This window comes from Bos indicus x Bos taurus, chromosome 13 (assembly GCF_003369695.1).
Source record: "Bos indicus x Bos taurus breed Angus x Brahman F1 hybrid chromosome 13, Bos_hybrid_MaternalHap_v2.0, whole genome shotgun sequence".
Lineage (NCBI taxonomy): Eukaryota > Metazoa > Chordata > Mammalia > Artiodactyla > Bovidae > Bos > Bos indicus x Bos taurus.
In genome coordinates, this window is record NC_040088.1 from 64677500 (window position 1) to 64691290 (window position 13791).

General features: G+C 37.9%; 1 protein-coding gene across 20 annotated transcripts in view; it reads right to left on the bottom strand.

Moving 5' to 3' along the window:
• PARD3 (par-3 family cell polarity regulator) overlaps nt 1–13791 on the bottom strand; it is a 588875-nt gene that overhangs the window by 359847 nt on the left and 215237 nt on the right. For all 20 annotated transcript variants that reach the window (XM_027560026.1, XM_027560020.1, XM_027560017.1 and 17 more), the window contains exon 3: nt 8606–8786. In XM_027560026.1, the coding sequence (XP_027415827.1) occupies nt 8606–8786 (181 nt within the window). The remainder of the gene's footprint in view (nt 1–8605; nt 8787–13791) is intronic.

Below are 13791 nucleotides of genomic sequence, written 5' to 3' on the forward strand. Positions count from 1 at the left end.
CCAAAAAGTTCATTAGAGTTTTTCCAAAGATTGTATGGAAAAACCCAACGAACATTTTGGCCAACCTTAACCATACAAACACTTATTACTAAGGTACCACTACAAAGACAAGAAAACAACGCTTATATAACACTGTCAAAACAGAACTGCAGCCCAGGCAACAAGCCGTCATTGCTGTATTTACCCTTGACTCTGTAAGAAAGAGCTGAAGTGCAAGGAATACCACAGAAAGTGGTGGAAGAAAGCTGAACGAAAATAAGGCTTTGACTTCAAAAAAAGCAAGGTTTGATCCGTATGGAAAGAATAAGTTCTCCACTTGCAGAATTTGTAAAAGTTCTGTACACCAGCCGGGTTCTCATTATTGCCAGGGCTGTGCCTACAAAAAGGGCATCTGCGCTATGTGTGGGAAAAAGGTTTTGGATACCAAAAACTACAAGCAAACGTCTGTTTAGACGTATTGAAATTTCTGGTTTTCTGTATGATTTTACTTTTTGCTTTGAATTTTCAAGGCATAACTTAGATGTTCAAGTTACAAGATGACATGTCTTAAGTAAACCAGGGAAGCAGACTGGTCTTCTTTCTTTTGCTGTCAAGAAGTTCAGCAGCAATGTAACTAGTTTTCTGCCTCAAGCTTTTCTTTACAAACATCTTATTTAACTGGAGTAAGTAACAAATCTAACAAAAATATTTTCCTGGTTCTGTATGCACTTTTTAATTTATCATTACTCATATAATTTTTATTCTTTTTCCCTCTACATTATAGATAGCGCAAAAGTAAGAAGGAAGTTATTGATATATGGCTTTGAATTTGGCATTCAGACTTGTAATCCTTCCCTCATTCCCTGTTGGTTGTATAGTTTTAGGATCAGCAGTTCCTTAATTAATGGCAGCATCATAGGGCATTTAAATATGTGAGCCCATTATTGTTAAATAGTTCCTTAAATAAATTAGCCCAGACCCAAATTAAACAAAAGTTGTTTTTATGTTATTTTTTATTCATTTGTGAAGCCAAAGTGCCAATACCTTTCATATGAGAACAGGAACTCAGGGGACAACCCACATATGTCCAAAAAAATACACTGGATTTCAGAAAAACACATATCACCTTGAATTCAGGCCATCATGAAAGCCAGAAGAACACTGTGCACCCATAATGATGTATAGTGAATGAATCACCATTCTTCGGGAAAGTGCTCTGAAGCAGACACCAAGCATTTTTTTAACCTCCTCTTCTTTTCCCTCCCCCACCAAAAATAAATAGACAAAGCAAAAAAAAAAAAAAAAGAGAGCTGAAAAAGAAAATACCGAGATTGCTTAATCTTCACAACAGGTAGAAAACATAGGTGATGTAGAAAAATGTAGAGATAGAAAGCTTTCTACAAATTTTAGAGAGAACACAAATGGAAAGGCATTCCACAAAGGAACAAGCAGGGTGACAGTATCTGAGAATAAGCCAGGTCCATGGTCTGGATCATTTTTGAGAGGAAGAGAGGGAAACAGGAGGGTTTGGTAAATGGATGCACAGTCCCCCTTTTGCTGTTATGAAAATTCTGGATTCATTTAAGTCCTGTCAAATGCCAACAGGAGGGAACTACGTAACAGAAGCATCAACTTTAAGCCACAGAGAGTGCTGGATAGATATGATCTCGTTGTGAGAAGGGGCTGTCCTCTCTCATGTGTGTCTGGGACCATAAGCACTCACGCCACTATGCCCACACAATACAGCGCCCAGGCTCTTTGTTAAGGAGAAGGATCATTTGCTGAAATGTAGGCAATGAAGCGGTAAATAATTATTACATTAACTTAAATGTCAATATAAATAAATTTGTAAATGCAAAATAATTTAATTAATTCATACAGTGATTTAGACATGTTAGTTTTTCTTCAAAACATGGCCACCACAGAGATCACTAGCTTTCCATTCCAGGGAAAAGACAGAAGGGATGACAACCTCAGGGGTGCCTTTAAAAATCACCCTGCCTCTGGGTCCCTCCCCATTTGGGACTCACACAAGGATTCTGAGAGATGAAGTCGGTCTCTAGCTGCAGACAAGAGCAAACAGGATGAGGAACACAAGGCCGTTTCTGACATTAAAAGCAATGAAAGGATAAATAAGCAAACACAGTTTCAAGAAGAGCTATACAAGAGATCTATATCAAGTGCAACAAGAAGAGAAGAAAAGATGTTATCTGCCAGGCTTTCATGCTGACAAAATAATCCACATATGGGTCTCTCTGCGACATCCGCTAATAGAAAAAAGAATCTAGATACCTGCTTAGAATGGAGGATGAAAATGAAAAAGAAAGCTTGTTTACAATCCAATTGTGTCTGCTCAAACATTTTCATACAATTATTTTCTCTCTGTAATGCACTTCTTATTGCGATGTGAAAATGGGCTTTCTTGCTTCGATTTAAATTGTACTTTCTTAACGTATTCATAGCTATATCACTTTGACCAATTTTCAAGTGTCAGTAACTGTTTCTGTACCTGATAAACACTGGGCACATAAGGTATATTCCCATACAAAGACAAAAGTACAAGGCAAGACTTTAGGGTCAAATAAAATAGACTAGCCAAGGACGGAAAGAGGTGAAGAATACAGAGGTGACTGACCATGGGGAAATCTGGGGCTTGGGGTTAGGGGGAGGTGGGAAATCTGTAAAACTGTTCTTCCCTAGATTTCAGCTGGTGTGACAGACACAGAGACTCCATGCACAGGTGTCCAGTTCTCTAAGGTTTAGGGTTTGGAGACCACACACAGGTGGTGCTGTGAACCCTGCAGGAAACCTTTTCACTGACCAAGGATCGCCTGCTAACTACAGTCCAAAGTCCATCTGACCACCCGAGGCAAAGAGTTTCTAAAACATACTCCTCCTCCCCATGGTCTACAGTCATCATTATTAAGAGTGAAATATTGTACACATGTGATGTGTGGAGGGTTTTTTTTTAATTAAGTACTTCACAGAAATGCAGTTAAGCAATGTAGTAAACAAGTGGTTATTCTGCTGAAAGATAATTGGGAAATACTGGAGTCAGACAGGAAGTGCAACAGTGCTCTGACTGCAAGTCTGGTATCTCGAAATGTCACACAGGGACCTTGGTGTACAGTAAGTATCCATGCATTTTCAGCAATAACTCCACTTGTGTTGAACGTGAAGACGTGCACTATGGTTGCCCTGTCAGCACAGCCTGTGTTAGTTCACTCCGCTGAGCCTCAGATGCCTGACGGTAAAGTAGGGGAGAGGACCTGGTGGTTTCCCAAGGGACTGCCCCCCACTACAAGGATATGGAAACCTGTCCCAGAGTCCTTTTTACAGTACACTGACAGCCTCTGTGGGGAGAAGCCATCCATATGCCTAGACTGTCATGTGCTGCATGGAAGGAAAGGATTCTTGGGTTAAAGAAGCAGATATAAATGACACAGTTTGCTGAAAAGACTACATTGTTTCTTTGTCAAGTGTTAAGCTCCAACTTAAAGACCACAGACAAAATGCTTCAGCCCAAGGAGGCAAGGATGGCTTACATTTTATCAGCATTTTAAAACCTAACATTTCTTGTGTTCTGGTGTGGGGGAAACATATATTGGCCTTTTTTTCTTTTTTAAATGGATGAACCGTATGAAAAGGCAAGTTTAAAAATAATTTTGCAACCAAAATCACCATATGTTGATGTCTGGTTACTTCACTGGAAAATCGACGGATGAAATAAACATATTTGCCACACCAGATACCAACCGAAAAAGCTTTCTTTATGGTATTGAAATGCTGTCTCTGGAACAAGCATCTTGGTCTGCAGACAGTACGCCTGCTGCTGAACTGCTGTCGCCTGACAGCCCGTCTTATCTGCCAAATTGCTCATTAGGCCTGGCAATTTTCACCTGCGCCTCCAGTTTATACTCCAGCAGGGAATAAACATCAGTCTGCCTGCACCATCCTAGGTAGTGAGCTTCCAACACCCCCCCCAGTAACGCGGCCCCCACCCACCAGGAACTCTCCAAACATACTCACCTTAGGTACACACCATTATTTTTAAAATGTCAATTCGGCTTCCAGCTCTTAGAAGCTGGCTTAGTTTAAATGAAGCAAAAAACACACAAAAAAGAGATGATATGCAAAATAAGCCATATATTACAATGCGAAATGGGCTGACCAATAATTTATTTAATTATTCATGCCAAAAAAGAACATAAACAATGTGAATGGAGTGAAGAACGTTCGTTTTGGGGAGTATTTCTGAGCGCACAGGTGACAGCAGAGCAGGCGGAGGAGCCCTCTCCCAATTGGACATGACCCATTCACCTTGGTTTTAAGTCTGAAAGGAGAGTGCTCGAATTTACAAATAAACAATAGAGGTACCGTGGCAACCAGAACAAAGAGGCAGTGAGCGTACTCCAGGCTCTCCGCCTTTGCTGCTTCCACTGATGCCTGCCAGTGAGCACTCTGACATCCAAAGGCGGACTGATACACAAAAAATAGATACAAAAGAGGTACTTTGTGGGCAAAAAGCACCAAAGATATGAAACAAAATGTCTGAAACCCCATAGAACAACTTCTGATGGAATACTGTTTTCCATTTTGCAGAAGTAAAATATTCACCACCAACCCTGCAATTAGCTAGAAAATTACAATAATTACAGCAATTTTGTATCCCATCTCCAATCCAATTAATAGATATATGACCTTGTCAACATGTAATAATCAGATTGCATCTACAACAAAACTGGATGAGTTTTGTAGGCTGAACAGAACTTGCACAGTAAGAAGGTAATTATTTGAAATACTGAGAATGCCGTTTGTATGCCATGCTCCACTTCACAAGTTAAAAGGAAATACAATAGGAATATTATTTCTATTTTCAATATATATTTAAATTAAATCTGGAAAATAGTATTCTAATACCAGTTAAGAGGATAGATCTCTAAACCAAAGATCTTAGATCTCCTAGCAAGAGAAAACCAATCTGTATATTCTTGAGTAAGAAAAAAATTTAGAGCTCAAGAAAGACGCAGGGGCGCTAACTTCATAACACGAGCTTGTATAGCAATTGTTGATGTCTCTATAAGTTCTAAAAGCCAGGGAGCTAGTAAAATCTTACCAACTAGTTACAGAGCACCATGTCAGCAACATTTTGCCAGAAATGGTAAAAATTCACTATAAAATTAAAATAGCTCAGAAAAGTTAAAATGTTAAAAGACAATCTAATCACATACTTTCTTTCTCAGAACTTCTACAGCAATTTTATTTCTAGGACTTTTTCCATCACTAGGGCAAATGCCACTGCCAAGGTATCTTGAATCTTTAGTCTGGCTCTTCCAAAGGAAATACTAAATCAGCATTCTGGGGTGAAAAGGAATCGTGCCAGCATTCTAAAGCTAGACTACCCTCAGAATGCCTGGCCCTATAAACAGCCTTTAGAAAAAAAAAATTTTTTTTTTTTTTTTTTTTAAAGGAAAAAAACATCATAGAGTGAGAAAAATAAGAATTGGTCTCAATGATCTGCTCCAGAAATTGTGCCCCTGAGCACAGTAAGTCTCTCTAAATCTGGATTTGTGAACATTAAAAACAGAAGAAGCTAAGTATCTATGACAGAACTGTGAGGCTAGGAGAACACAGTTCCAATTTCACTCTATATGAGAGTACTCCACCCTACCCCACCCAAGAAAGGCAATATGTTCTATCCAGGAAGACACATGCTCTATACTTGGGCTCTGTAACTCCTCAAACCTTTAAAACATCCAGAACTGGGTCTGCACTCAAGACATGTCATTATCACCATCCCCTTTCTACAATTTCCCATTACTCTAGTGTTCATCATGTGTCAGACACTATCAAGAGTTCAAGCATCTCATTTACTCTTCACGGTCCCAGGAGAGTTATCCCGAGATGAAGGAACTGAAGCCGAGCGAGGCCACTCGCTTGATGTGGTTTTGCCTTACTTTTTCTGAACCATGAATACTCTAAACCATGTTCTAGAAAGGAGTGTCTGCAGAGTAAGCTCATGTCAAAAGTGTAAAGTACAGTAGACTCTCAAACTTATCAAAAGTCTGTTTTTTTTTTAAAAAAAAAAGAACAGGTTACCAGCATCTGGTTATCATTAAATCAAAGTATACCTATCTATGACTGAAGGATGCAGAAACCTGCCAAGAGATGCCAGAACAACAGTTTGAAGTGTCTGCTGTCAAATCATTACCTTCCTCATTTACCACTCCTTAAAATGGCTCTATTGGCCTGAAAACCTCCGGATTTCTTCACTGTGGCAGAGGAGATCCACTGCCCAGGGCTCACAGCACTTCTGGAGGCCCAAATGTCTTGATATTTTTTAATCAGAAGAGGAAAAGTAAACTTTGGGAGAAAAATAAAACATTTTCATTTTTTTCCTCACATCACAAGACAATGATACTTGTAGAGTTTTCTTAGCTTCCATCAGTTCTTTATAGAAAAAAAGAGATGAGTGAATTAATTTGTAGAAAAACCATCACTTTATTTCTTCAAGATAAGTATTGAGGCTTATTTATCTGAAATCCTGTATTAACTATGCCTCTAAGTCCAGCTGATTATTGCATGACTGAACAGATCTCTACATATTGTTAGTTTCTTTCCTTTCATACCTGAAAATGAGGAAGATCACTGAACATAAACTCCTTGATAGCAAAGACTTACTAACTCAACCCTAGACTCTGATCGCCTAGCACAAAGCCTGGCCAGCACTGACTGACCCTTGTTTTATTTCTGAATGAATAGTATTAATACTATAGAAAATGACTCATATGTATTGAGTAACTTGTACATAGTCACCAAACCTTGTATTTAGTATATGTTTAACATGCATTTACCCAATGCCTGCCAAGGACATAAAATCTAAATAACCTTAGCAAATAAAAGTCAGGGCTTTTTGTTCTTAAAATTTGTGTATTTTCCCACTGGTGGCTACAAGACAACATATATGCTTCAAATATAGCTTCCTTTTCTCAATAAAAACAAGGTAAAAGAGATGTTTGGGGTTGAAAACAGCATTAAAATTTTTAACACACAGAGCCAGCCAAATGTGGGTGGTGGTGGTATAGAAATTTTGTTGAATCAGTGAAGTCAAAAGATACAAACGGATGGGCAGCAAGCCATTCCAATTCTTCCTAACTTAAAGATAGGACTGGCCTTTCTTCCAGCACATATCTAAATTTAAGGTGTATCCTACTATATAAAACACATGAATAAAAAAACTACAATAACACAACAAAAACTCTGTACTTCATTATATATATTGGTGTAATTACTCACATAAAGACACTGCTTTCCAAACATCAGGCACCTATGAATATTTTCACTATTATTTAATTAAAATTTTCTTTAAATTGAAACTAGGCAATCCATTTTTTAAACACATTTGCTCCAAGCAGAAAATCATTGAAGCATGGACTTATAAGTCAGTATATAATAAAAGAAAATGACCTATGCACACCCTACATATTACTTCACATGTGTACACATGGTACACATCATGTCACATTTTGGATCATCAGATGTGTTAACTATTAAATTGATGTTCTTTCCTTATTCTCCATAGACAGACAGAAATATGGAGATATTATATAGTAATATAATAATACATATGTATACATATTAATATATGTGTGTGTGTATGTATATATCTTCAAGGGACAGTGGGAGCAGAAATAGTTTATAAATATCTAGAAGCAAATTACCAAGATGCTGTGGACTGCTACCAATACAGAAAGTGGGGACAAAGATACATTTTGCAAGAAAAAACTGCATATTTTCAAAATTATCTAACTATATTCTATATATTACTTTTATATATCATTCCAAATCTCTATGTGAAGATCCACTGAAGACTACCAATAATATCACACAAGATTAAATTTTCTACTTGAAAACTTAAATGTTTCTAAATTAGATGTGCCTAAAAGATATGTGATTTCTAACATAAATTTCTTGAAATAGGCCTTCTTTCTCTTACCAACTGCTCAATGATAAGATTATACAATTACAAACACTAAATAGTATATTCAGCAGACATTCTTCACATTTGTGAGTAAAAGAAGTGAAGGAATGGCAGGAGTGGCTACAGAATTCTTCAAGCTAGTGTCCTGGAACCTGGGCACTCTGCATCCTAGGATTTCTACTCTAAACTCACTAAGTCCGATATTTTCTTTCTTTGAGATGGTATCTCATAGCAGCTCTTCCAGATCCCTGAAGATAACGCAGACCCCCTCCAGATAAAGATCAAGAAACGATTATAACCAAGTTGACTGTCAATCAAACATGCTCTGCTTTGTTTCAATGGAAGGCTTTTGATTACTTCCATTTGTTCTAGCATTCAGACAAAATACATAGGAAGAAAAATTCAAGTAATATAACTTTATATTATCCTTATTGATCTTTAGTGAGCTATTAAAAGTTTACCAGTCCAAAGTAATCTAAGCTCAATCCAAAAATGTAAAGAATCTTACTTATCTCTCTTGCAAAAGACATTTGCCCAGATTCTAAACTTAATCAATTTTAAACAGATAATGAATTCCATTCACAGGAGCATGCCTGAATAACAAAAGTTGGCATCCCTGTAAATGAAGATGAAATATGCACTTACTCGCACGGAGGACTGAAGGGGTGACCTCGATCTCACTTGTTGCTTGGTAAGGCTGGAAGGCTGAGACATTGCTGGTGCCAAGCTCACTGCCGAATATCTCTGGGCTCTGGGTGCCCGTGGAGCTGGCACTGGTGCCATCACCTCCATGATGTGGGTCTTGCTCATCAAACACAGCTACCAGCTAGAAATGACAGGTGAATTTGCAGTTATATACAAAGGCATTTAAAAGGACAACCCCAAACTTACACCATCTTTGGTGTAAATAGTGAGATTTACACACCCGGGAATGTTACATTTTAGGAAGAGGAACTTTAGAGAAATAGGCTTGCCCTGGGTTTTGATACTTTTACGTTTCTAAGTTGTACATTTCATATCCAAAATTCTACAGGTGGAAAATAATACAACGGTTTTGTGTCACAGAATGCTAAAGGGGATAGAGTGGATTTAAATCTTTTCGTAGATAGTATATCAAGCGGAAAAGAAAGTGCAAATACCTATATATAAATACACATACATATATACGACATGTAGTATACACAGCATAGGGTAATAAGGGGCCCTTCATGTGGGAAAAGGGGATATGAACTGTCATAAAGCATCTGCTCATGGTGCATAAGAAACACGGGAAGGATAAAAGAAACTAATGAGGCTGGTAGCCTAATGAGGGAACAAGGCTGAAAGAAAGAGAATGGGAGCAGGTAATGAAGATAATGGGGTGGTGACACTTTCCTGAACATATTTTTCTGTAACTCTGACTCTTAGAGCCATCATAGTAATTAAAATATTTAAAACAAATAAATAATTGAAATCAACCAAGAGGCAAGGTGAGGGTCTGGAGGCCGGATAATCTAAAATGGAACACAATCAAATAAACCTGATACAAATGAAAAACACAACCACACAGAAAAGGGTGGGGAAGAAAAGAACTAAGTAACTCTGTAAAATTATTTTCACTGTTTAAAGTACATCTAAAGGAAAAAGGACAGGAACAGAAACATTGTATTCAATTAGTAAGCTTGTTTCCCATAAGCATATGGTTTAGAAATTCATGTTACTCCTACCATTACTACTACTATTACTATTCCTTCTCCTCCTCCCCCTACTACACACACACCTCAAGAATGAATGAAAAAGAAAAATATTTTGGATAATGAGAGCCAAAGTTCTTACAAAGTTCAGAAACAGAAGTGACAAAAAAAGGAAATTAACTGTAGTATTCGATTTGAATTGGCGGCATCGAAATGAACTCAAGGTTTTCATAAGTAGGTAGGGAGGCAGGCAAGATGGGTGTGAATCCATGTGTGGTGTGCAGACCACACATGTATGTCCTAGTTCTGTCCACTGAGAGATCCTTAAAGCAATGACATTGCTTCAATGTCAAGTTACTGACTCAAGAACCAATGGATACAAATGACCAAATCTTGGTTTCTAATACCATTTTCCAGTAAAGGAACTAGAAGTCCGAAGAAAAACAGTTAACTCCAGGGGCAGGGTAAGAAAAATACATGATGAGCCTGAAACACCTTATGATGCTAGAGAGAACATTTAAGGGAATCAGGGGCCAACCTGAAGGAGCTCTGAATCACCAAAGCCATCTGGGACACTTGTAAACAGATAATGATAGCATTAGATTATAACTCAAGAGAAAACTAAACCTCCTTGAGTCCATAATGACATAATCAAATAATCAAAGAAATAAATGATGGAGAATGGACAGCTCTTCCTTACTGGAGCATCCAAATTAGTAAACATGGAAAAAATAGAGAGAACTCATCACTAGGCAATCTCCACAGTCAGAACTGTTGCAGGCAAGATGTACCAGTGGATGCTAACATTAATTGTAAGAATATGATCAGAGGTGGGCATATCTCAGAGTATCTCCCCATAAGATGCTTTTTAATTAAAAAGAGAAAATAGTATCTTGCAGGACAGAAACTTGGCAGACAGCATTTAGCTAAGTAATAAGACATATTGACAGCATGTACTCTGTGAAAAATACACCAAGAAGTATATGACGTTACTTCCATGGTACTCCTGCCCAAAACACATAACTTTGCTCTAATCATGAGGAAACAACAGACAAATCCAAACTAAGGAACATTCCATAAAATAACTCCTGTTCTTTAAAAATATCAAGACTAGGAAAGTAAAGGGCTGACCAAATCATGCACCTTGGAGGAGACTGGGGAGAAATACAAACTGCATGCAGTATGAGGTCTTTGCCTGGATCCTGGACTAGAAAACGGGCATTAGTAGAAAAGAGGCAATCAGATGAGAGCTATAGATTAGTGGTATGTACTAGCTAACAGTGGTATGTACAGTACTTTTCGTTTCCTTACTTTGATAACGATACTGTGGTTATGTCAGATGTTAACGTTAGGGATAGGTGAAGAGTACATGAAAACACTCTGTACTATTTTTGTAACTTTTCTGAAAATTGAAAAATTTCATAATACAGTATTACCAAGTACTGTATAAATTCTATTCAACTCACTCTATTTCTTCTTACAACTAAAGAGTGGCAGCGCTTCTTCAAAATCTCAAAGAAGACAAAAGTTCCATGGCACAGAACACCTTGGCCGTTCACCCTCCAACCTCATGCCTAGAAAACTCAGCTTAGCGTTCCAAGGAAAGAAGAGACAGGACCACACCCCAAAAGAACCAAGCCTTCAGCTTCCAACCCAAGTCTTTTCAACTCCTTTTAGCTAACAGACTGAAAGAATTCACAGATGATGAAAAGTATTTATAATTACAGTTTTAATTAATTCTATTTACATCCATCAATTGATAAGACAAAAAAGAAAACCACCATAAGGTCATAGAGATATGTAGACAAACAGGAAGCTCAGAATCCTGCTGTGGCATCTTATATAATTAGCTGATTAAACAATCTGAAGGAAGGCTAAGTGTAAGAAGAAATTAAAGTCGGATGAGGAGTTGGGCCACTCAACCTTATAATAAGCAACATCAGTGGGAAAAGAAATCCTTAGCAATTGTAAAAAATGGAAAAGTATTTGTATGTATACACTAGTTTTCACAAACGGTATATATATGTATACATTATCAACCTGTTTATCTCACAAGCATCTCCTCTGATTAAAAATAGACATTCTACAGATCAGGGTCAGCAAACATTTTTCTAAAAATGTACAGAGACTAAATATTTTTGGAGCTGTGCAAGTCATATAGTCTCTGTCACAACATTCTACTTTGCATTCTATCATGAAAATAGCCATTCACAAAACATAAATAAATGACAGTGACTGTGTTTAAATAAAATTTTATTTACAAAGCAGATAATGAACCAAACTTAACCCATGGGCCATAGTTTGATGATTCTGCACTAGATTGCTCATCCCTCTCATAACATCCAATTTAAAAATTTCCGTGTGGGAAATAAAACTAAAAGTCAAGGTTCCTTGGTAACCCTGCTAAGCTACGAATATTCATTTCAAGCTCTTCATCGGGATTTTGAATTTCTGTACTTGATTTTAATTTCATCAGACTTCTTACAAGGTGTGTGGCTTCATATGCATTTTGAAGATATTAAGTTTTGACATTTTGGCGCTTAATTGGAAGCAAATGAAATTCAAGTTTTGTTATTAACTTTTCACAATGATGTGTTCTCCTAAGAATAAAGTCCTTTCTGCAAACGGAAAATGGAGATTGAAAATTACAGAGAACAAGTCCTTAAATGCCACACATGATGGAAGAACTTACACACGTATATTAGTTTCAATAATTATCTCCAGCATTTTTAGAAAACACAAGTATTATAAAATCTGGACTGTGTCATGAACAAATGCTGTTTGAATTTCAGTGGCAGAATCACAGTTGGTGATTTGCAATATGCCAAAAACATACAATTCTACAGCTCTCTTTTAAACCGAAATTTAAATGCCAGGTGCAGATATAAAGTAATTTTGTGTTAAATTGGGAAGGATATATAATTTTAGAAAATCTACTCTACAAGAATACACAGTAGCACAGCAAAAGAAAACAAGACCTTCACAGAAACATCACATATTAAAAAACTCTATCGTGCCCTTCAAAAAATAAAGGAAACGTCTTGCTCTTCAATTTGTGAAACATGACTCAAACCCATATTTTAACAGATGGAACCTTCACTGCTGCCCATGAAGTAGACTGTTTTTGAAAGTTCATTTTTAATTTTGACAGTTATTATTTCATCACTCTTGTGATCCATTCACCCAAAAAGTATCCACAAGAAAAGAGAGAATTTAGGATAACAGCCATGACGAAAGTGAAAGTGACGGATGCTCAGTCATGTCCGACTCTGCGACCCTGTGGACTGTAGCCCAACGGGCTTCTCTGTCCCTGGAAACACCTAAGATGACCCACCTATAAATAAAACTCCGAACTTGGCCACATATTTCCACCTCCCTTGGAACAAGTCATTTCAGCTGCCTGAGACACCAGAACCTTACAGCAGAAAACCCATGTCATAAACATTGCATGCAAATGCATATGTAAACCACTTGAGGATCGAGGGTGGCCTCTTTTATGAATAAAAAACTGCATGGAGCAAAGTGGATAAGGACATAGAACCCACAATCAGAGAGAACTACAATCAAAACCAGCTCTAACCTTACTTCGTGGATGGGTGTTGGCCCAATCCACTGGCCTCTCTGCCATCCCTAAGCCTTACGTCTCCTCATCTCAAAAGAGGATGGTGGTGAGGTTGGCAGAATAATGCTCATGACTGCCCACCCACGTCCTCAGAATCTGTGGGTACTGCCCTTCCACAGCGAAAGGGACTTGAAGATGTGATTCAGATTAAGGACCTTCAAACAGGGAGACTGTCCAGTGGGCCCCATCTAATCACACAAGTCTGGATAAATGGAGACTATTTCCCGGCTGTGGTCAGAGAAGAAACGTGACAATGGTTAGACACATGGTACACTGCTGGCTTTACGGAAGGTGGGGGTCTCCGGAAGGCAAGGGGATGAATTGGCCCCTCGGGCCTCCATGAAAGAATGGATTTTACCTATGTCAGACCCCTACCCTACAAAATTATAAGTTTAAAAATGTGCAATGCAGCTGGAGAGCCTGTGTGCCACAACCAGAGAGTCTGAGCGCCACAGTGAAGATTCCACATGCCACAACCAAGACTCAATGCAGCCCAATAAATACTATTCAAAAATGATGACAGATATTAATAAATG